The 23,324-nt window shown below is 46.8% G+C and overlaps 1 protein-coding gene across 4 annotated transcripts; it reads left to right on the forward strand.

The window, feature by feature from the left end:
• Window positions 1-1,513: 1,513 nt before the first annotated feature.
• LHX9 (LIM homeobox 9) lies at window positions 1,514-23,109 on the forward strand. Of its 4 annotated transcripts, XM_058700657.1 has the most exons (7): window positions 1,514-1,779; window positions 2,030-2,095; window positions 7,319-7,437; window positions 9,394-9,596; window positions 10,811-11,166; window positions 17,214-17,416; window positions 18,733-21,236. In XM_058700657.1, exons 2-7 carry the CDS (start codon window positions 2,068-2,070, stop codon window positions 18,988-18,990), a joined length of 1,167 nt encoding a protein of 388 aa, XP_058556640.1. In that variant the 5' UTR covers window positions 1,514-1,779; window positions 2,030-2,067; the 3' UTR covers window positions 18,991-21,236. The 4 variants fall into 4 exon arrangements, with proteins under 4 accessions (XP_058556640.1, XP_058556639.1, XP_058556641.1 ...); XM_058700658.1 differs by lacking the exons at window positions 1,514-1,779; window positions 2,030-2,095 and adding an exon at window positions 6,714-6,997; XM_058700656.1 differs by lacking the exons at window positions 1,514-1,779; window positions 2,030-2,095 and having other exon boundaries at window positions 6,713-7,437.
• Window positions 23,110-23,324: the final 215 nt, after the last annotated feature.

Here is a 23,324-nt window from a genome sequence, read left to right on the forward strand (position 1 = left end):
TCTAAAACGGTTCGTGACCCCAAAGAGGATAAAAATCCTCTGCTTTGAACAGGAATGAATGAAAGCACCTAAGCGTTTCTGGTCGGTATCGCCAACCATCCATCCATTCGCTGGCTTCGCCGGGAGCACAGAAGCTAAACTTGAGAGGCTCCTCTCCTCCCTGGCTGAGAAAACGGACCGAAATAAGGCGGGGGGTGGGGGTGGGGGTCTGGAGGAGAGAGAGAGAGAGAGCCAAGGGGACCAAGATGGGAAGGGAAACGTCGCGGGCGAGGGGAACTTAAAGGTAAAGTAGTGGAACTAGTCGCCGGTGGGACTGGCCCCCGAAGCCAAGTGTTCGAGTGGAACCAGGGTCTCTGTCCTGGGTGCTCTGCGCCACATTCCGGGATTTGGGACGGAAAGGGAAAGCCAGCGGGCTCGGATTCGTGCCTCCGGCTGGATCCCTTACCACCCCTAAGCCGTGTGGCGGAGCTTGCGGGTCTGGTGAAGAGGTGGTCCCCCCTCCCGCCCCGCACAGCCTCAGGCGCCCCCATCCCACACTAGTTTCTCAGGCGGCTGATGCGAGCGCGGGCGCCCCGGCCCTCGGCGCCCTCAGCCCACGCAACGCGCAGGATCCGCGCCGGTGGCACCGCGGGGAGGGGCGGGGGAGGGAGGGCCGCTCGGGCACCCGGACCCCGCAGCCCCGAGCCGCCAATCTCGCTGCTCGCACGCCCTTCCCGCACCCGCGCAGGAGCCTCCCAGCAGCCCCCCGCCCCCCCGTCGCCGACTGCGAGGAGCGCACTGGGTGGGGGAGTGAGTAAATAATTGGCCAGAGGCCCGGCTTCCCGGTTCTCGCTCTGCTTCCCCGAGGCCCGCCTGCGCCCGGGGCCGCTGGGGCGACGCAGCCCCTTCGGGAACCTGACACCAGGTAACCTGGCCCCCGCCCCGTCCCGGGTCTGGGAGTCTGTCTGTGACCCCGAGAATGCTCATCCCCCAAGGTTTGAGTCGGTTTTCTCCCGGTTAATCGCCATCCGCACCTCCTAGCCGGGGCCGGTGGGAGAGACACCTCCAGCCCCCGCGCTGACCCGACTGGGAATGCCGCTGTAGTGCGCCAAGTGCACCTCAAAGTGCTGGGTCCCCGGCGCCCAGCCCGGGAGCGCCGAGAGTGAAGAAGGACCGGGAGGGGAAGGCGGGGATGCGGCGGGGGAGCAATCAATGGCTTAGCCCGGCTTCCCGCAGGAGCTACCGCCCATTCACGGTCTATGCAGGCACCAGCTGGCGGCAGCATCTTTTAGGTACGAGCTCCAGGAAGGCAAAGGCCTGCTGGGGGGCCGGGAGCCCAGGGCGCGCCGCGGGACCCCAGCACCCCCGCTGCGCCCAAGCCTCAAGATGCTCTGGGCTTTATGAGGTTCAGTTACAGCCGAGTCCTCCATTAACACCTCCCCTGATTATTGAGAGGCTGGAAGGGCTGAACGCAGCCTTAGAGCGCGTCTCCGCGCACCAGCCCGCGTCTTTGCCCTCTGCCCACCCCTTCCTCCTCCTCCCGATTTGGAAGCATAAACTGAAAATAAAAGACAGGTGGAAGGAGCTGCGGGTCAGAGGTGAGGGATTCGGGTCAATTCCGAGAGAGACAGACAGACAGAGAGCGCGAGCGAGCTTGATTTCCACCCAACGGGTTATTTATTTGGATTAGCAGAGGAACCCTCTGCCAAGACCTGGGGACCAGCCCGCACCTCTGGCCGCAGCCTACCGCCCTCCCTCGCCGAGGATCAGGTTCTTGGGGGGAAACGTCTGGACCTCAAGGTAAGATCCCCACGGGAGTTGTCTCCTAGGAGCAGTTCTCCGGCCTGGGTGTGCGCCCGGACGGCCGGGCGCCCCAGGAGCGTCCCGAGCACTAGCGGAGGCAGGCCGGGCTTCACTCGTAGCCGCCCGACGCCCGAGGTCGCGGCGGGAGGAGCGGTTCCCACGCACCATCCCAGCGGGGTGGTAGACTGCGCCCGGGGCCCCGGGCCGCACCGCCCGGCTGACGCGCGGCTTTTCTCTGCCAATGCAGCCACCATTACAGCGTGATCAACTCCTTTGGCTCTAAGAATGCTGAACGGCACCACTCTAGAGGCAGGTGAGTTATACACCAGTTTCCTTCTCGTGTCCTCTGCCCTTTCTCTTGGGCTGCTGTGCACATCGGTGAGTGTGTGTGTTGTGTGCGCGCACACGCGTGTGAGCGCCTTCACTGGGTGGAAGAAAGAGGTGTGTGTGTGTGTGTGTGTGTGTTAGAAATTAAACCACGTTTAGAAGACTCTAAAACGTAGTCTCGTTCAGTCTCCTGCCAAGATTCCTGAAAGCTGCGTTTCCCTCCTTTTGCCTTTTTTTTTTTTTGAATGTCTTTGACTTTTTTGAGGATGGAGAGGGGGACGTGGAGGTCACGGTGGTGCTGAGCCGCGAGTTATCCGTGGCGGCGAGAGGGATGCGCCCTCGACCCTCCCCGATGCTGCTGGGGGCGTCTCCCCACCGGAAAGGATGGGGGGGCAGGGCTGACACCGCTGCTCACCTGTGTAAAGCTTAACTGGAAACTGGCTTCCCGGACATTTTTTGTTCAATGCAAACCCGCGCACCAGTTCCGGCGCGCGACCTCAGAGGCCGTGGTGCGGGACATCTCCCTTTATTCCTCGGGCGGCTGAGGGCCAGCGGCGCGGCAAATGTCAGGTAAAAGGGCTTCAGATTTCGGACGTGGCATCCGTCCACCCCCCCGGAAAAGAAGCCAGGGGCCACGGAGGAAGGAGATTTGAACTGAGCGAACGATGGGCAGGTGGCTTTGAGGGTGCCGACGAGGTGCGTGGTTCAGAGAGCGCAGAGGGGCAGGGCTGTGGGGCTCTAATGGCGCGTAGCTGGGGCGCGGCCCTGGGTCTCCCCTCGGCGCAGGAGGACTCCCCCCGGCCCAGCTCCGCTCAGCCCACTCCCATCTGTCTGGAGGGAGGCCCTCCTAGCAGGGCTGAGTCAGAGATGCTCCCGTGCTGCAGCGCCCGTCTGGACCTGTTTGAACGTAGAGATTCCCTATGCGCACCGACTAGAAAAGGCCCGGTGGCTCGGGGACATCCGCTGGCCCTCCGCCCAGCGCAGCCAGGGTGACAGCACTGAGTGAGCGGTGCCTAACCCCAGATGACGTTGATTTCCCCAGGCCCTGGGACGCTCTCAACAGTGCCAAAAGCCAGACACTGCTTCCAGAGCTGCACCTTTCAGACCAAGGGGGCTCCTCAAACAGTTCAACTGGGTCAGGAGGAAAGGTGACCTCTGCCTTTTTAAGGGCAAACCCGGGGCACAGGATCTTGGCCTCCAAGATTCAGATATAAAGAGAACTTGAGTTGCCTATCTTATCAAGAGATGGGTCTGCTGGGGTTTTCCCTCTCTGGTTGCTCCCAGGGCAGAGCAATGCATTCCCTTTATTTCCTGTCTCTTGCTCTCTGAGGAGTTTTTCTAGGCAGGTGTCTGGGACAAAGTTGCCACTTTCGTGGAGATTCCAGGACCCTGAACCCTTCGTCCCTACTCCTCTGCCCTGCTAGAGACCAAACGCCCGCTCTTCTGAAAGCTGCAACAGTAGCCAGATGGATGGATCCTGGAGCACTGAAAAGAGTGAACTGCGTGTGCCCAGTTGTGAGGAGGGCTGCACCTGGCCAGGGTTCTGCCCCACTGCTCCAAATACAGCTTTGAGTTCAGAGAGGAGAGTTGACATCCTATTATGGGCCCCAGGTGGGGGGAGCCCACTGCACCTGTCCCATTTAGATAGGCGGAGCCCCAGGAAATGAACCAGGGAACACTCCGACTTTTATAGAGCACTCTCGGGCTATTCTGAGGGACGACTGGCTCCAGTCCCTCCTCACCATAGGTGAAAGAAGTCTGAGCTACAAAGATGCTCTCCTTAAAGTGCATGCTGTCCTTTGTGAATAAGGGGTAGTAAGGGGGGCCCTCTTAGGTATCTTTCAAGGGCTCCAAGACAAAAAGGATACACCCAGTTCTTGGAGCATTTCCTCCCCCCTCCCCCCCACCGTGGGCTTCTTCAAGGAAATGTGAGAGGAGGCAGAGCTGGGTGGATGGGGAGTAATTTCTGCAGGATTAAAAAGGACCTCCCAAACCCCAGCAGCACCCCCTGCCCCACCCCTAGCTTTCTAAAAACTTCCTACATTGGCTGCGAAGGAAGACTCCTGGCAGTTGGCTTCTTTATGGGAAGTAGCAACTCCCACCGGGTGTAGGAACTTATAACCTGAGTTTATAAGAAAAAGCAGGCATAGCTGGGATCCAGCCCCAAAGACTATTGTAGAAGGGAGTCTGCCCTGCCAGTACCTGATAGATGATTAACAAATACTTGTGGAAAAGAAGAATGAATGGATGGGTGGATGTGTGGATGGTTTACATCATTTCTGTGATTGGCTTCCTTGGAGACTTCACCGAACTCTGGCTTTTTCTTGCAGTTGTTGGTTAAACGTTCCCTTCAAAGAGTCTCTAAAGTTTCATCTCTTGCAAGAATAGGGTGGTATTCTTGGGTTCTTCGTTTTTTGCTGACCCGGACCAAAATCGAATAACAGCCAAGCCAAATTCCAAACACCCCCATTTGGTAGGTGGTGATGGGGCGGGGGGTGGGGGGAGAGCGGCAGTTTAAATCAGAAACTAGACAAAGTCAGTCCCTGGATTGAGGTCCCAAATTTACTTTTTCCTTGGAGCTTCCTTGGGTTAACTAACCAACTTTCTTCTCAGAAACCCCTCCTCTTTCTTCTTCTCCTCCTCCTCCTTGGGGTCTGAGTCCATTTAGCTGTTGACTTGTGGGAAGGCAATCTGCCCCTTTGTGAGAGGACCTGCTGTCTCTGAAAGGGTTGCTGGTCCCAGCCCCTCCTTGGGGCCCTTCATTTGTGCACGTGGGTTTGAAAAGCTCATTGATTTCCATCCAAAGGGGCTAATTACATTACTTACAGTAAATAGCAGCCCTGCTGTCCAGTAGGGCTGCCAAAGTGGGGGGGGGGGGTAGGTCTCCAGCTTAGTTCACTTGATTGGCTTCATTTTTGTGTGAAATTGTGTTTTATGAGCTGTATTCTGGCACCCGGAGGACTGTAACAGCGTCCAGTCTGCAAATAACATTATTTTTGACCCTGAGAAAAGAGCAGGGGGAAGCAGTGGAGTCTTGGGTTTCATGGAAGAGGTGACTCCAGCAGCTTCAGAAGGCGAAGCTTTGGGACAGGAAGTCAGACTGCTGCAGAGAGTAGCTCCCTTCCTCCCTCCATTCTTGTCTGCCTGCCTGCCTTTTTTTCCTTCCTTCCTTCTTTCTTTCCTTCCTTCCTTCCTCTCCCTCTCATTTTCATTCTCTCATTTCTTCCCATCTCTTTCTTTTTCTTTCTTTCTTTCTTTCTTTCTTTCTTTCTTTCTTTCTTTCTTTCTTTCTTTCTTTCTTTCTTTCTTTCTTCTTTCCCTCCTCTTTCTCTCCCTCCCTGTCTCCCTTCATCTTTCCAAATTGGGCCGCTGTTCCAAGTCAGTTTCCCTAGAGAGAAGCAAGTCTGCCACCAGCATACCCCTCTGAGGTATCCAGGATGTGTCGGGACGTGAGCCATTCCTGGGAAAGCCGATGGGGGTGGTGGGAAACAGGCAGGCACTAGGAAGGAAAGAAGCAGAGAGCAGCCCCAGCTTCCTACTTTCCCTGGTTAAAGCTGGGCTGGTTCCTGCCGCTGCTGTGCGCTTCGGGCCCCTAGGGGGCTTCTGGTGGCTTGCATGAATCGACAATATCGGAGTATTGTGGACACTTTTTAATAGGGCCAAGGAGGGGCCACCGCTAACAGGAATAGAGGGAGACAGAACAATCCTGCCTCTTGTGAGGCGCAGGTCTGCCATTCTGCTTGTCAGCTCTCACCTTCCCCTCCTCCACCTCGAGGAGCCCCTTTCACATCCTCCTAAAATTGCGGCACATCCAGTTTTACAAGTCCCCGTCCGACAAGGGCAGTGGGAACAGCACGCAACAGGGCAGGCACCTAGTCCTTCAGGGTCCTCCACTTGCTGCCCGCATCGACAGGTTTCAAGGGGGACCCTGGGATCCCCAGCAGATTACCTGCAAACCTGAATTGGGTAAGAGAACACCTCACCCCACATCATGGTTCAGTTGAGTACTCCCCACTACAAGTCCATGCCTCGTCCTCTACATTCATTTTTCAAAGAAAAGCTTTTTTGCCACCAATAGCCAGAATCTTAGGTTCTCCTAGCCTGTTTTTCACTTTGGGGGGGGTGGTGCTCCAGGCTCTGGTAGGGTGGAGGGCCTCTAGGAGAGGTGAGGAGACCTGCTTTTAAAAAGTGAGTTGAAGAAGACGGGAAGAGAGGAATCTCTGTTTAACATTTACTTATTTGGGAGCCCCTGCAACCTAGAGACCGTGAAAGTCCACAAAGAGGAAACCCAAAGTTTGGAGCTGACATTCTGTGTGCCTTGAGCTGGGGTCTGATCTTGAACTTGGACCAAATAGATGGGCTTTCTGCCTCCTGCACAAGGGCGGGGACAATATGGGCTCCTTTTCCCCTTTAAAACATGATTACTGGGAACTCTTGGAAGGATGTGTGTGTGTGTGTGTGTGTGTGTGTGTGTGTGTGTGTGTGTGTTGGGGGGGAAGTAAATGCCCCCTCCTACTCCCCCCCCTCCAGCCCCCTCCCCTTTGTAATGTTTGTCCCTGCTTGCCCATCACCAGGGGGTTGAGAGGAGTGTGACAGGTCTTTGTTGTCTGAATAAAAATCCGTGGCAGCTCCAGGGAGAGAACTCCTCCTACTAAATTATCAAAAATGGGCTGGCTTTAGTCTCTTAACAAATTGGACACAGCTACGGCAGGAGCAGTCCCCAACCCAACCTACAGGCACTGGGAACTTGCAAGCAGCCAGGGACCGCTGAAAATAGCACTTCTTTTTCTTTCTTTGTGTTCGAAACTATTTTCTTTCTTCGCCAGATTTTGTTTTCCTCCCCCCGCTGCAGTGTTGTTTCCCATTAGTAATTCGATCTCTCAGAGCAGTAAGATTCGCCTTCTTCGTCTCCTTTCCCCTCCGTCCCTGTTTGTTTGTTTTCTGCACATCTCCTTCAGGGAGACGCTGGGGTTCCCCCCCCTTCTTTTTTTCTTTTCCGAGCAGACCAATTTCCACTCCGTCTGCCTCTTTCTTCTTCCCTCTCTCCCTCTTGCCCTCTGTCCCGGAGCGCCTCTGCGCTCCTCCAACACGCAGCTCTCTGCGGTCCCTTCTGCTCCTTCACTCGGATGAGCTGAGAGCCGCGGGCGTGTGTATATGGAAATAGTGGGGTGCCGAGCAGAAGACAACTCGTGTCCTTTCCGTCCCCCAGCCATGCTCTTCCACGGGATCTCCGGAGGCCACATCCAAGGTATCATGGAGGAGATGGAGCGCAGATCTAAGACCGAGGCCCGCCTGGCCAAAGGCGCTCAGCTCAACGGCCGCGACGCGGTAAGGAAGGGCCCCCTCGGCGGCGGGAGGCAGGCGCCCCTGCGCGCTCGGCGAAGCCGGGTTTCCATCGCTGGCCGGCCGAGTTGAGGATGGAGGGTCCCAGGGAACGTCCGTTCCCGGCTGTCGGGTGGGTTCTCTCCGCGCCCACTGCCTGCCGGGCTAAGAAACGGCCGCCTTTCTGGCTTGAAATGTCTCCGCGACCGAGACCGTGAGCTCGCAACTCTCTGCCGCAGCTGTTCCCGGCAGAGCAGGGAGGGCCGGGAGTGAGAGGATGGGGATGTCCTCTTCTGCAGCCCCCAACCTCTGGTCTCCGCTCCCCCCAGACTGCGGGCGCCTCCCCGGCGAGGGTGGCGGCCGGGAGGGCGAGCTGGGCGCGGGCAACGCGCGGACGGCGCGCGCAGCCGGGGCGTCCGGGCCAAGCAGGAGCCCAGGTGGCTCTAGTCTCTGGGTGTGGTGACCGGACCTTTGGAGAGGACTCGGACTCAACTGGGCCACCTTCAGTTCTCGGGACGCTCGGAGCTCCGCACTGCCTAAGCCGGCGATTTTCGGGGTCTCGGGCAGCCCGGCTCGGCCCCTCTAGCGAAGCGGGACGGCGTTCAACTTCCGGGCCGGGCGGGTGGAACGTGCAGGGGGAAACCTAATAAAAATCCGGAGGAGCCGGGCACCTAGCCCCAGCCGAGAGCTTCGGAGCCCTTGAGCGGTGTAATCAACGACCACTGTTACCGCTATTCATATTAATGAAAGTCATGTCCGATTAATAAAGAAAACCAATTAATAGTCTATGTGCTTCCCTTTCCCACTTACGAGCCGGCAGGGGAAAACTGCAGAAGCCTCCGGAAATGATTTCAGCCAAACAGAGCTGTGCACATCCTTTGGCAACACACCGGGGATTGTAGCGCAAACTAACCCGGTACTCTGCCCCGAGCGGGTCAGTGGTGTTTGGGGTTCCACCAAGTAACCGAGCTCGTGGGTGTTTCCACATTTGCAACATGAATTCTGTACCGGGGAGGAGGTGGGGGCTGGTCTGAGTAAAGGACGGGACTTTACTTTTCCAGGCCCGCCAAAGTTTTGTGGGGAAGTCCAACCCATTCCTGCTAGTCTTGAGGGAGATGTCCAGCGGTTACCTCCTTCTTTTTCTTTTTCCTTGCTGTGACTATCTTGTCTAAAAACAAAAAGCAGCAACCCAAACTCTAATTGCGTGGCGGGGCTGGGCTGGTCAAGGTGAGGTTTCCTCATCCTCGGCCCTGTCGGTGGGTCAGCGGGCGGGAAGCTTAACCTGGCCACTAAACAGATTTTCAGGACACAGATCTCCTGGGTATGTTAATGCCCGGGAAAGAGGGACTGTGCAGAGGGGACCAGACAATAGACTCTTCCTGGGAACAGGCACTTTATACCCTTACTGGGGAGGGGACCGATATCTCTGAAAAACAGAGAACAGCCAGATCTATCCAGATCAAAACAATGTAGACCAAATTGTGAGCACGGGTATAATAATCGCTTCCTTCCTTTTAACTTAACTCTGCCCATAGGAATTTAGAGAAATACAATGTCTTAAAAAAGTCTGTGTTCTTCCAAATCTCCTCTCCACTCCCCAGTAAAAATTTCCGTTGTTTAGTTTTGTGTGCGTTGAAAGCCACAATTTTTAGCTTGTACATGCGAATTGGGGAGCACCCGCCCAACCTCTGCTCAGTGCGGTCCTAGCATTTTAAAGAGGCTCGAGGTGGCCGACGCGTCTTTAGGTTAATAGTCCCAGGAGGATGCGCACGCCGGGTCCAGGCAGACACTACAGAAATGGAGTGAGTCGCGGCGGGGAACTTTTCCCCGACGTTTGCCTTTGCACTGTGGCCCCTGCCCCTGGAGGTGCTCCCCAAACGACTTGAGCTTCGGAGAGGGGTCTCGAAGCTGTGCGTCCCCACCGCACGTCCTCCTCAGCGGTGCGTTGTGCTTGCCTTGCAGGGCATGCCCCCGCTGAGCCCCGAGAAGCCCGCTCTCTGCGCCGGCTGCGGGGGCAAGATCTCGGACAGGTACTACCTGCTGGCTGTGGACAAACAGTGGCACCTGAGGTGCCTGAAGTGCTGTGAATGTAAGCTGGCCCTCGAGTCGGAGCTCACCTGCTTCGCCAAGGACGGTAGCATTTACTGCAAGGAGGATTACTACAGGTATTCCCGCCCTTATCGATCTCTTACGCCCTGGTACACCTGGCGCGGCCACCTGCCCGAGCCGGGGAGCCTCCCCTCGGTTCGCCCCCTTTCGCCCCTTCGGGGTACTGTTACCAATCCCGAGACCAGGGAAGTCTACTGCAGACGGGTTCGAGCTGAGCCACCCTCACCAAGGGCAGTGAGGATGGGTGGGAGGAACCCCCAACGTCTGGAGCTGCCAGTGAATAGCACCCATTCCCGACACTGCACAGCTCGGTAGAGGGGATCTGGGGAAAGCTCGGAATCTTGAATGCACGCGTGTCTGTCGACCAACACCGAAGCGGGGTGTTCTCTCTCTCTCTCTCTCTTTCCGTTTACTACGAACGGGGCGAGATCCGCACCTTGGAAATGAACTGGTGGTCCAGGCGGCCGTATCCGGGTGTTATGTTTTCACAAGGGTGGCGGGAAACCGCGTAAATGACCATGAAAAGGAATAATCGCCGTTGGTGAAACAAACCTAAGCCACTCAGTTCTGAGTTCCATTCACGGCGAGTTAGAACCGTGCTGGTCAGCCTGGAGAGTAAACTCGGGGGATCTTTTTTTGTGATGCGTCCCAGTTATTTTTCTGGGGTGGGAAAGAGAACAGTTATGTGCAAGTGACCTCGCTCTGCTCTCAATCAGAGGAGAGAGGTGATTAAAAAAGAATAAGCTTTCCTCTGCGAACGCGTCTGTCTGAATGCTTTCACGTACACTCACACATCCATAAATATCAATAATAATAATAATACCACCCTTCATAGGATATTTTGTAACGGATGAAACGCTTTCCCTCGGCGTTGAAATTTAAGATTCTTTCCATAGCGTTCGAGTTAGCTAAGTGCAGGTTTTTGGTTTTGTTTTGTTTTGTTTGGCTTTTTGTTTGTTGTGGTTTTTTTCCTTTTAATCTTTACAGAAAAGGAAACTGAGGATGTTACCCAATTCTTCTTATTTTAATGTAAGGTTTTTTTTTTGTTTTTTGTTTTTTGTTTTTTTGTCCTGGTTCACCAGAACAGGTCAAAAAGTAAACAAAATTAATGACCAAATGCAAACGGACCCGTGTCCTCTTCTCCCGGAACCCTCCTACGTGCCCGTCTTGGGCCACCGCTGACCAAACCCCAGGTGTCACGGGTGGGAGATGGCCCCGTCTTTGCCTCAACCCTGGGCAGCGCCCTGACTTGACGGGTTTGTTTTTCCAGAAGGTTCTCTGTGCAGAGATGTGCCCGCTGCCACCTTGGCATCTCCGCCTCCGAGATGGTCATGCGCGCCCGAGACTCAGTCTACCACCTGAGCTGTTTCACCTGCTCCACTTGCAACAAGACCCTGACCACGGGCGACCATTTTGGCATGAAGGACAGCCTGGTGTACTGCCGCGCCCACTTCGAGACCCTCTTGCAAGGGGAGTACACACCGCAGCTGAGCTACACCGAGCTGGCGGCCAAGAGCGGCGGCTTGGCCCTGCCTTACTTCAACGGCACTGGCACTGTGCAGAAAGGGCGGCCCCGGAAGCGGAAGAGCCCAGCGCTGGGAGTGGACATGGTCAATTACAACTCAGGTGAGCCCTGCTACTTTCCCCTCACCCCTCCAGCAGCCCTGGCCTCTGGCTGCCCAGCGGAAGATTCCGCAGAACTCCTTTCCCGTCCGAGATCTGGTGGCAAGAGTGTTTTGCTGAACACTCCCCTTTCCTCAGCACACCTCCCTTTCGCTCAGAAGGAGGAGAAAGAAGGAGAGAAACAGAGGAGAGACAGAAGGAGAGGGGGAGAGGAGGAGAGGGGGAGAGGGAAGAGAGAGAGGGACCTTTATTTAGGTTGTGGCAAAAAACACATTCATAACCATGAGGCTGCAATGACTTCCCCCAAACAGGCAGAGCCAAATCCTTGTTGCCCATTAGTTAATGAGCCCATTAGTTTCTGGCTCCCAGTTGGAGCAAAACAGCCCCAGGGCAATTCCTGTGTGGAAGCCAAATTATAGATCCTGGAGGAGGTTTTCCTATATACTGAAAAAAAAAAAAACCTTCAGAGCCCAACTCCAGTCTGTCTAGAGGGAGCAGAAGCTGTGGTCACCAGCCCAGAGTTAATCAGGAACACAGTTGGCAGGAGTGTCGAAAACCAAATCCCTGGTCTTGGTGAAAAAGCAGCTGTAGGGGTAGGAATCACCCTCCGCAGCTGAGCTGGCCTGCCCCTTGCGTAGGTCAGGGCAGTCGTCCAGCCAGCTCATTCCCTGTATGATAAGCCACCAGGACCTCCAGAGCCCCTGGAAAACTGAAAGACGCTCCAGGTCAGGACCACTGAGGTAGCGCGGTGGTGTGACAGGCCACCCTTTTATCCTCCACCAGCCTTCTGTCTTAATTAAAAACGAAATGCAGGCAACAGGCCTGAGAGCACACTTTCTCCCTTGCTTTGGGAAGACATGTATCACTTATCAATATCTCTCAATCATCCGTTTCCCATGGTTGGTAGCTTGCCCCTGCTCTGCATCCCCCAGGTGAGGATAGGGATGGACCTTGTCGAGCACGTCGAACTCCAAGCAGGAAGGAAGCTCTTCTTAGGAGTTCCAGACACTGGGAAAAAAAGGGGGGTCTGGAAAGCCCCCAGGCTAATGCTTGGGAAACCAAGGACTGGCTTCCCATGCCCAGCCCAGCCCTGGCTGGGAATCTCAGCTGACAGTAGACTCAGGCTAGGGAGTCCATTCTACTGGAAGGGACCCGAGGGACCCTCATTGTGGCAACCCTACTCTGTTACCATGAGCACCCAGGTACCAGCCAAAGCATGGACGTCCCAGAGCACAGATCTTGCTGGTTTTTGCCTTCCGGTCCCCAGTGCCTGGTATGGTGTCTGACCCATTGTGGCTCAAAGTTATCCAGTAGGATAAGTGATTTACCCACGGTCACACAGTCAGCGTGAACCATTTGGAACTAATAGGCCTGCTCGGAGCCCAGAGTTTCCTGGGGAAACCTCTCAGGAAGGGCGGCTCCCCCCAGCCTTCTGCTGGGCTGCCTCCTGGGGTTCTCGGCTGATGTAACTGAGGAGAAGGAATCCCGACCCGGCCAGCGCGGCGCGCTGCGTCCCAGGGAGATTAGCGACCAGGGAGCTCAGCGCAGCGACATTTGTCCCTAGGGGTTCAGGCCAGGGTCGCTAGAGCAAGGGAAAAGGCCAGCCGGCTCGCTCCAGACCCCACCAGGATCGGTTTGTGGCGGGGCAGCGGGCGCAGCCCCGGGTTTTGCCAACCCCCGGCTGCGGGTCGTGGCCTGGCGCTCGTCCCTGCTGCACTTCCGCGGGGGTTTGGTTCGGGGCCACTTTGCCCAGCGCGCTCATTTCATCTCCTTTGATGCGAGGTCCCCGGAGCAGGACAGGCAGGGCACTAATTGTTCTTTATTAATAGAAGATGACATCGGAATCTCGAGCCACTCACCAAGGCCCTAATGCCCTAATTAGAGAGACACAGAGACAGAGACCGAGAGGCCGGGACCCACATAACTGGAGAGTCCTTGGGAGAGAGGGAATCCCTCCGCCTGAGAAAGTGTGCAAAAAGGTGGACATTTCTAGCCACAGGGAAGCAATCGTATTTTTTCCGCTTGTTTATTTAATCTAACTAGCTCAATTTGATTTCGCCTTGGATCTTCCTTTAGTGGGAAGAGCTGGGAGCTTTAAGGACAATAGAATTTAGTGGTAGCTAGAGAATACAAATTTATATCTTCAAAAAAAAAAAAAAGAATGAAAATCTCCTTCCACTTAGGCCTTTAGTTTGTATATTAATGCCGCAAGGTTTCTCCAGAAAGGTGATGCTGTTTAGCTCCTGCAGGAGGAGACGGTTGCTGAGGCCTCACTATCCGGAATTTGAACATCACGCGACCTCAGACTGGATGTCTTTTAATTAGTATCCACCCCATCCTTTCTGGACTTTTCCTAGAGATACAAACGAATAGTACATACTTCTTTAAAATCAGATGGAAATAAATAATCTAGAGAAACTGGATCAAAGATACATGACCAGAAATCAATCCCACTGTTTAAAAAAAAAAATGGTTATGCATCTAACCATCTATGCCAGTTTGTTACAAAACTCGCAAAAGAAAAGCTTCAGCAAATTGAAAACATGTTAAAAGGTAGAAAATGAGATGGACCCACAGTTTTAACTCATTATTTTTGCTTTCTTTGGGTCTTATATTGCCATCTCTGCTTAATTGTAAACTAGTTTCAGAAACAGTAGCATTGACACTAAAATGCAATCTATGAATTGATATATTTAAAAAAATCATATACATAAAATATGTTTATGATTCAAAGACGTCCAGAGAAGATGTGAAAGGTGGCAAAGATCAGTTAGTGTTTGACATCTGGCAAATATGCCTTTTAGTGAGAATATTACTAATTTAGTTCATCCTCCCTGTGCAGATCCCAGGCAGATATTTTAGAAAGAGACATAGTTTATTTGGAATCCTAGATTGAAAGGCAGCCCTCCAGGAGTGAAGATTTAGTGTAGGATAGGCAGCTCCTATTTGGGTAACTTAGAGATAGTGGCGAGACTAAATTTTTGCCAGTTTTTAAAATCTGCTTTCCTTGGGTTTTCTTGGAGTCGAAAGCGCCTGATAGTTGTGAAATTAGCCTGGCACTGACCCCTAGTGGTCTCCCAGGGATCAGTTAGTTCTCAGGAGGTTACATACCTTCGGAACAGAAACTGGCTTTAGTACAGGTGACCATTATTTCATCAGTGACTGGAAAAGAAAATATTTAGATCTTCTCACTGACTTTATAGTGTGTCAGATGTGTACTTACAGGTGGACGTTTAAAGTAGTTTTAAGAGAGTTGTCATTCCATCTCATAATTCAGAGGGTGGGGGGAAACAAGTATACTTCTGAAGTAGACCCTGGGGAAACACAATCACTTGCAAGTTTATACAATGCATCTGTAGTTAAACACAAACAATTTAGGGTAATGCACTGAGTTACCTTTTAACTGTGTGGAAGAAGTAGATTGCTCTTTTAAGTTGAGTAATATGATAACACCGTCACAGGAAAAGCATACAGTAATATCTGTCTAATAAAGAGCTAACCATCTTCTTACACACCGAACCATATACCGTGTGGAAACAAGTCCCATAATTGTGTTTAATGAACTAACGTTATCTGCTGAATTTTTAATCAGCAATAATGAATGTAGAATGCATATTTAGAAAAGCAGTTTAATCACACTGTTCTATGATTATTTTTCATAAACTTCATTTTAAAGACTAATGAGTACATAGTGAGGTTAGGAATCACATTCATCTCTAAGAAATAATACCTTGAGTTGGGGCAGTGGCTAAGGGCATTAGTTAAGCACTTAGTTAAGTCCTCTAAGTGTAATATTCAATCTGATGTGCTGTTCAGGAAAAGTTAAATGTTACTCACATACGGTAAGAATGAAATCTTATTTGAAGAAGCCCCAAAGCCAGGTGTGCCTCTTTGACCATTTTGTGGTGGGTACATTTATAATCTGGTTGTGAAATATAGCTCAGTTTACTAGAGATAAATATAGTTTTATAGTAGGTCTTAAGAGGCTGTTTCATCCATTTGAGGATATGAAAGTGCAATTCTGTAGAATATTTGAACCCAACATATCCCCCACTGGGCTAAAATAGGATAAAATGTAGCGTATATTCTTTCTCTTATCTCTGAGGGTATGTTACTTTTCTGGGCAGTTTAAAAGAAGGATATGTTCAACATTTGTATGTATATGGCCAACTTGGATTCCATTCAAGTTGACTTGGCTTTGCATTAATAGTCACTTGACTTTATTGATGAACAAAGATTCAAAATCTTGGTGGAATGCTTTTGAGTCCTGGCCCTGTGCTTGACTCAGGGGACCCAAAGGTGAATAGTATATAATCTTTCTCTCAATGAACTCATCTGCTCTTTTGCCAGATGTGCCCTCCTCCTTGTGTATCTTATGGAAATTTAAACAAAGGAAACATTAATTCATGCCTAATGTAATGTCTTCTTACAATAGAGCAAATTTCTTGTTAAATGGATTTTGTGATGTGCCTGACCTCTTGGTTGATGGCCCAAACTACTGTTTCTGCTGATTATGCTGGTTTACCAGAAAGTTTCAGAACATAATTCTAACCAGAGCATAGCAGGCAAATAATATTTTACCAAGCAGAAGAGCTAATATTAAGAAATGTTTTACTTTCTTCAGTAAAGTAGTATGCCACCAAGTAACATGATCAGGTTAATTTTAGATATTCTAGTATAATGTGCTAAAATGTAGGATGATCAGATCTGAAAATACATCGTATAAATACCTGAAGTAAGGGTTTAAAGAAAAAAAATTGCCATGCCCTTTAAGTTGAGAAGTTGGTTGAATCAGTAAATATTTTAGATATTCTATTATAATGTGCTAAAATGTAGGATGATCAGATCTGAAAATACATGTATAAATACCTGAAGTAAGGGTTTAAAGAAAAAAAAATGCCATGCCCTTTGAGAAGTTGGTTGAATCAGTAAATATTTAGCAAAAAACATTTTTCATTTTGTAGTCATATTTCCTACACAGAGCCAGGAGGTTATTGGAAATGACCTTCTAAATGTGCAGCTTTACATCCTGGGGATAATGACTCTTCGGCTGGTTTCAAAGTCTGGGTCGTTTTACCCTCAATGCTGAGCAGAGCTCTGCAGGGAGAGAGATGTCACCCTCTTTCTGCCAGACCAGCCAGGGGCACAGCTCAAATCCCGCTCACAAACATCCACAGCAAAGAGGGCCAAGGTCTGAGCTGAGAAATAGGCACCAGCAGTGTCTCTGAACTGTGAGCTGTGGGGAGTGCTTCAGGCATGAACTGAGTGAAGAGAAGTCTGGGCTCATTCTCTTTCAGAAATATTTATTAAAATAACTCCAAGGGAAAACTGTTTTCTTCCTGGCATTGCCCTATATTAAGCAGCTATAGCTAAAAACACTCAAAAATAATATTCTTGGGATTACATAAGAAATCTACAAATTCTAATTTTGTAAAACTCTCCCCCTTCTCCAGCTACTTTCCACCTTTTTCCTGATTGAGAAGACTCGAGGAATATCAGAACAAGCTAAAAATTGGAACTGACTTAGAGTCTTCCTTAGTTGGTGGGTTCTCAGAAACTCTCAGATTGGAGAGGGATGAAATGGTTTGCATATCCCTCATGACAAAGAGCAGTGCCTTCAGGGAGTATGTCTCATTTCACAAACACAGACAAAGTGTGGAGTCTCTAAAAACTGTTGGGTGCGCTGTAGGGCAGGGTGCGGTTGTGCATAAACGTATTAGAGTCGATCCTTTTTACTCCTGGGATGTTTCTTTCACACTTGCGACTTCTTCATCTTCTCCAGCTTTCCAGCAACCATTATACAAAAGAGAGGATTTATCTAACATTTTTCCATTACAGAAACTTTGGTTGTGGCCACGTGAAGAGGCTGCTTTGGCTGACTTTGGTAATTAACCTCTGTCTTGTCTCGATAGAGCTTATAATTGGGTCGACAGCCTTTCCCACCGTTGCTTTATTATCCTAGCATCGCACAGCCCGCTACCGCTACCGTTGCAGCAAGTGCGGGACTTCCCACTGAGCAGTTGTTTGTTTGTTCACTGATCCCGCAACAGGTTGTAACGAGAACGAGGCAGACCACTTGGACCGGGATCAGCAGCCTTACCCACCCTCACAGAAGACCAAGCGCATGCGCACCTCCTTCAAGCACCACCAGCTCCGGACCATGAAATCCTACTTTGCCATCAACCACAACCCGGATGCCAAGGACCTCAAGCAGCTTGCTCAGAAAACAGGCCTCACCAAAAGAGTTTTGCAGGTAAGAAACCTCCATCATTGGCTGTGTGTAAATCTCCCTTACCCTTGCCAGTAAAAACAGTTCTCTTCCCTGTTTAGAGCAATACAGATATTTCCTGTACTGCTTCTCATTAGTTTACCTTAGTTATCTCCCCAGAGGGTGTGTGGAAATTTTGCAGGGGCTTCCGGGAGGGTGCCCAAAGAGAGACCCAGGATCTTCTGAAATGCAGCCACATTCTTCCTTCCTATCGATGGAGAGATGGGGCCACCCAAGCCAGCACAGCTCACCTCACTGCTCTGCTAATGTGGGTGATGTTATTTGTACACGTTGTGGCTCTAGAGATTTCCATTCACGTTAGGCTCAGTGCACAGACTTGAGGGGGACCTGCTGGTGCTGTTTTACTTCAGCAAACTCTTGGCAGCCTCACTCACATGCCATGACCTTCCAAATTCAGATCGACCCTTTTCTTTCTTTTTTTTTTTTTTTTTCATTTTTTCAACTCCGGAAAAGCCACAGCCATGGTTAATGTGTCTCAGCAACCAAGTGTAGCAAGAATTTTCCCATTTTAACAAACTGTAGAGCAAAACTAAATACTGAGAGTTAGACCTGCTGTCCAATTGTTTTTCTAGACTTGTAAGGGTAAGAGTATACAACTCATGAAATTATAGTGGGTTGCTGTGGGTCACCTGTGATCTTCTTCTACTTCTCAGTGACAAAGAGCAGGCATTTAAAATTCCACCGACCAGTTTCTGGCTGCTTGGGGTCTGTGGCCCTGGGTTTTTCCTATGTGGAGAATAGTTATCACGTGTCAGACTCAAGAACAGCCTGAAATCTGTTTCAGTGATGTTCATTTCATAGGAGTCCTTCTTACTTTGTGAAACTTTCAATGACCCTGCCTTTCCTCATTCTCAAAAGATAACAATCGCTTAAGGAATCAGGATATAGTTTCCCCCTTGTATCTCTGTGCTTTCATGTCTATGGTATCTCCATTTAAGCATCAGTTGTCCCAAGTGGCACTTGTTAGTGCTGGGGGGATATATGCAGTTGAGAGGGAGTACCCATAGTATTACTTGAAATACTCTGTTTAAAAAAAAAAAAAAGCCAAAAACCAAAAACAACAAAAACAAAAACAAAACAAACCCCAGCCCTTCTCTCCCAAGAAAAATAAAAACAATTATATTTAAAAAGAAAACATACTCTCAAAAAAAGAAAAAGAAAAAAGAAAGCAAGCAAGAAAAAAAAAAAAGAAAAAAAAAAGGAAAGAAAAAGAGAGAGAGAGAAACAAAAGAAGTCTAAAATAAACATCGGTAAAGAAATCAATTGGGATTGGTTTGCAGGTTTGGTTCCAAAACGCACGAGCCAAATTCAGAAGGAACCTTTTGCGGCAGGAGAATGGGGGTGTTGATAAAGCTGATGGCACGTCGCTTCCGGCCCCGCCCTCAGCAGACAGCGGCGCTCTCACTCCACCCGGCACAGCGACCACTTTAACAGACCTGACCAATCCCACTATCACTGTAGTGACATCCGTGACCTCTAACATGGACAGCCACGAATCCGGAAGCCCCTCACAAACTACCTTAACGAACCTTTTCTAACATTGGTTTTTGTTTTTGTTTTTGTTTTTTCATTCTTCCTCTTCTTTTTATTATTATTCTAATTATTATTATTTTATTATTTACAAGATTTTTTTTTTTCTAACCCACAAGATATTTGGGAAATAAAAGCAACAGCTTGGTGTGTAGCATCTGCAGCCACTTGGCAAATGAGTTTACAGAATTGTCTCCTTTACAAAGTGGTTTTTTTTTTGTCGTTTTGGTTTTGTTTTGTTTTTTTTTGTTTTTGTCTACAATGTGTATTTGGATTTTTTAAAAAAAATTAATTAGAGCTTTCAGTTGGTAAGGAGAGTTTTTGAATTATTCTAATAAGTGCCTCTTAAAATTGTATGTTACTTATTTCCAGAATCTCGAAGAAAAAAAAAAGTGGTATGATAATGGGCAAATAATCATATTCCCAATTAAATGATTAGGTTAATAAAGAATCAGATAATTAAAGTTATTTTTTTAAATCTTGCGATTGTATGTATACTTATGGAATTTTGAAAACTTCACATTGTTTTTTTTTTAATTTTAAAAGTGAAAAAATGTTTTGATTATTCTTTCATCTTACAAATGAGGAATATGATTAAACAAAAAGCATTAACTATAGCAGCTCTAAATATTAAAGATTAATTAGGTGAGAAATCTGTTCTAGCAATGTGACTTTTCCTTCTCTTTAGGGGTGTACATCCCAGGAACACTTGTTAATTATTTGCTTTTCAACATTTGAAAAATATTTAAACTCCCTGTGTATCTATGAAAATTCCATATAGAGCTTGAAATTCTATACTGTTAACCTAAAGCTAAAAATGATAGTTCTAAAACCATTCTTTCTAAATTAATTTTTTTTCCTAGGGAAAATGGAAATAAGCAAAATATAATTTTTTAAGAAGTTAAAAAAAATCAGTATAATTTAATTAATAGCTCTATTAATTGGCTTCAGCTGTACCATGATATTGTATCTGGCATTCTATATGAATTATGTTAAAAAAGAAAACCTTAGTAGACTAATATTGACAATGAGAATTCTTTGGTTTGTTTTGCTTTATTTTACTTTGGCATAGGTTGATATATTTGTCAGAAAAAAAAAACTTTTCTGGCATTACAGATTTAAAGTTATTAGTATTAAAGTTAGATAAACTCAGAAGCCTCGTGGATGCTGATCTGAATATATTTCCTAGTTTACAGTAGCATTATTTTTCTTTTAATTTAAGCTAAAATCTTAATGGTCTGGGCAGTGGTGAATGTTCATCTATACGCTTCTGTTGTAGTTAAATACCAATTAGATTGTGGATTTCCTAAAAAAAATAAAAAAGAAGTCAAGATATATGTCTTGCTTTAGTGGATTGTTAAGAATAACTTTGCACATATTCTCCACTTTTTGGACCCCTTAAATCTCCTTTGGTGGTCGAAGTGGCTATTTAATAGATTTTAAAGGTGTCCTTCTGGCTGTATAAATGTGTGGTTACATATTGACAGTTCACTGCCCACATTAAAGTGCATTATTGTAACTTTTGCTCAGGGTCTTTAGAAAATTAGCACAGAAAGTAGCTTATTTTTTAAAAAAAAGATGATGGAAGATAAGTTAACACTGTAACAGAAGAAAGGTGTGATTGCCATTATATATTTAGCAAGTGTGGTTATCATCTTATATGGAGCTTAAATCTTGACTTTTCATATTTCTATTACATTTTGGGCATTTACCACTAACCAGACCAAACAACCTTGGTAAGGCTGAGATCTTATTAATACACTTTTACAGGTAAAATATTGATACTTATAAATTTTGTTCTTTGACAGAACAATGTATGGTACTATAGATCTACTTTATTAAGTAGACTAATTATAACTCAGTTCTCCTACGTGCCTTATGATATAACTTGGAAGTAAGTTTGTGAAAAATCAGGATATATGTGTTGTTTGTTAAATTAACTGTTTTAAGCCCTTTTGACACCTCACTAGTTTTGTACTGTTTTACCTCTTATTTCCGAAACTCTTTTTATGGTGTATCCTGTTAGAGGGGACAGACATGTCATAGAAAGCAGTTGTGCACTCTTTCAAATATAGTTGATAAATTCAATAATCTTATATATTGAGCTTCGTGTTTATAGTACAGTAAGTGGTCTAGCAAAATTGTCCATGTTTCTTTGTTTATTGATAAATGCATTGTATAGAAACTATTTCCCCTAAATATTTATGGACCAAACAATTGTGATATATCCTATTAAATTTGTGTGAATAAACCATTTTGAATCTAAGGAGTTTTATTTCCCATCAATTTAAGGTTTAACTGTACTAGTGTGTTTCCAATATCTATATGTAAAAGCTATTAAAGTGGGAATACAAACAATTTTTAAATATTCAAACATACAAATAGTTTTCAGATTTCCAAACTTCTGATTCATTTTAAATGTACACACCGTTGCATATGCAATGTAATTCAACCTCGAATTACCTTTAATATATTTTCTTATAATAAAAGTAATGCCCCACCGATTTGACTCCGCCCAATTTTTAGAATTAAAAAATAAAAGATAATTAGCAAAGTAATTGCATGAAAAGAAACTTAACTATGATTAAGATTTAATGTTAGGTCTATTGAGCACAAATGGATATTTGTAAATCAAAATAGAAATTGCAGACCCCTAAAAGCCAAGTTGCTCTGTAGTTAATAAATTGTCACTATGATTTTTTTCAGGGAGAACAAATCTTGGGGCATTACAGCCAAACATCCCGACGTTTGAAAATTCCCTAAAGTATTAAAAGAAGGGGAAAAGTTTGATCGGAAATCCACTGCAGTGAAGACAAAGACAATATTAGGTTATGATAATCATACATTTTAAAATCTATTGAGCCAAAAAAAAAAAAAGAGAGAGAGAGAGAGACAGAGAGAGACTTAAATGTCATTTACTGAATGTTAACAAAAATTCTGTTCTTTATGGTGTCTAACACAAATGGAGGCTTAAAGTTATGTGGTTTAAAACAAAATTAGTTAAGCCGTGTATAAACCAGAGCAACCTGGCAGTAATATGCCCACCCCATATTTGAAGAAAATTATTATTGCTAAAAAATCCCACACATTTGTCAAGCACAGTAGTTGTAAAATAAAGTCCAAAAACATTCATTTCACCTGCTTGCTAATGTGTATTAGTCCTATCTGTTGATGGCATTTTCCAATTGTAAATTCAAAGAAAAGCTATCACTCACTTGAGAGTATAGGAATCAAAACCCAGTAATTTTAGTATTATTGTTTATTACTTCCTTTTTAAACAGAAATCTCTGCATGCACTTTTACATCTGTCACTCCTAGTGTACATCTCTGTATGATGACTTATCTTTGCTGTTTCTTGTATGATAAATAGCTTTCATTAATAAACATTTTATTTGATGCGAACATAGTTAACTTTATGTTAAATACACACTGTTGAAATTACTTTTGAACACTGTCTTAAGAGGCAGCACAATACATTTCCAACTTGTTATACTTAGTAAAAAAAAAAAAAAAAATCCAAACAATATAATGAGGTTAAATTCTGGTAGTCTAGGATAAAATGACTTACTTGGTTTTTAACTTTTCATGACTATTTATTTGTTGTATTCAATTGGCCCATGTATTAAAAATTCCAAAAAAAAAAAAAAAAAACCCCACAGAGAAAACACAAATTACAACAAAAAATAAACCTTAGACTAAACTATCATGTAAAATTTCAGCAACGTTTTTAGATTATTAGGGTAAAATTTATAGATCCTGTGTAAGTTTACATGTTTGCTATGCAATGAGCAAATTTATTGAAGTATACAAATATATTCTGAACTATGGAAAGATCCAATCTTTGCATAGTTCAAATTACATATGATATTACAAACAAAGGAGCAAGTGGAAAGAAAAACAAATATTTAGGAATGAGGTTTTTTTAATTGTTAAAGGGAATATTTGAAGAAAGAATTTTTTAACGATTCCTATTTAGCTGTATATCCAAAGCATATGTTAAACAAATTAACATATAACTTTCCAGAAAAGTTTTCATTATGATGAAATTTTTATTATATACAAATGAACCCTATGTAAATGATGTAACTTTTATGAATGACAGACATTAAATATTTCACTTACATGTATTCTCAGAACTTTGAATGTTTTCTTAAATGCTTTCACTTCCTGAATACTAAAAAAGGAAAAAAAAATTAAAAGAGAGAGCAACTTACTCTTTAAAAAAATTTAAAAAAATGCAATGCATCATGACAAGTAGACTATTTTGACTGATCATGAAACATGTTGGTTTTGTCAGGAACTTAAATGTTTATGCCTCATTGAAACCTCATCCATGGCTATA

Source organism: Neofelis nebulosa, chromosome 15 (genome assembly GCF_028018385.1).
Source record: "Neofelis nebulosa isolate mNeoNeb1 chromosome 15, mNeoNeb1.pri, whole genome shotgun sequence".
Classification (NCBI taxonomy): Eukaryota; Metazoa; Chordata; class Mammalia; order Carnivora; family Felidae; genus Neofelis; species Neofelis nebulosa.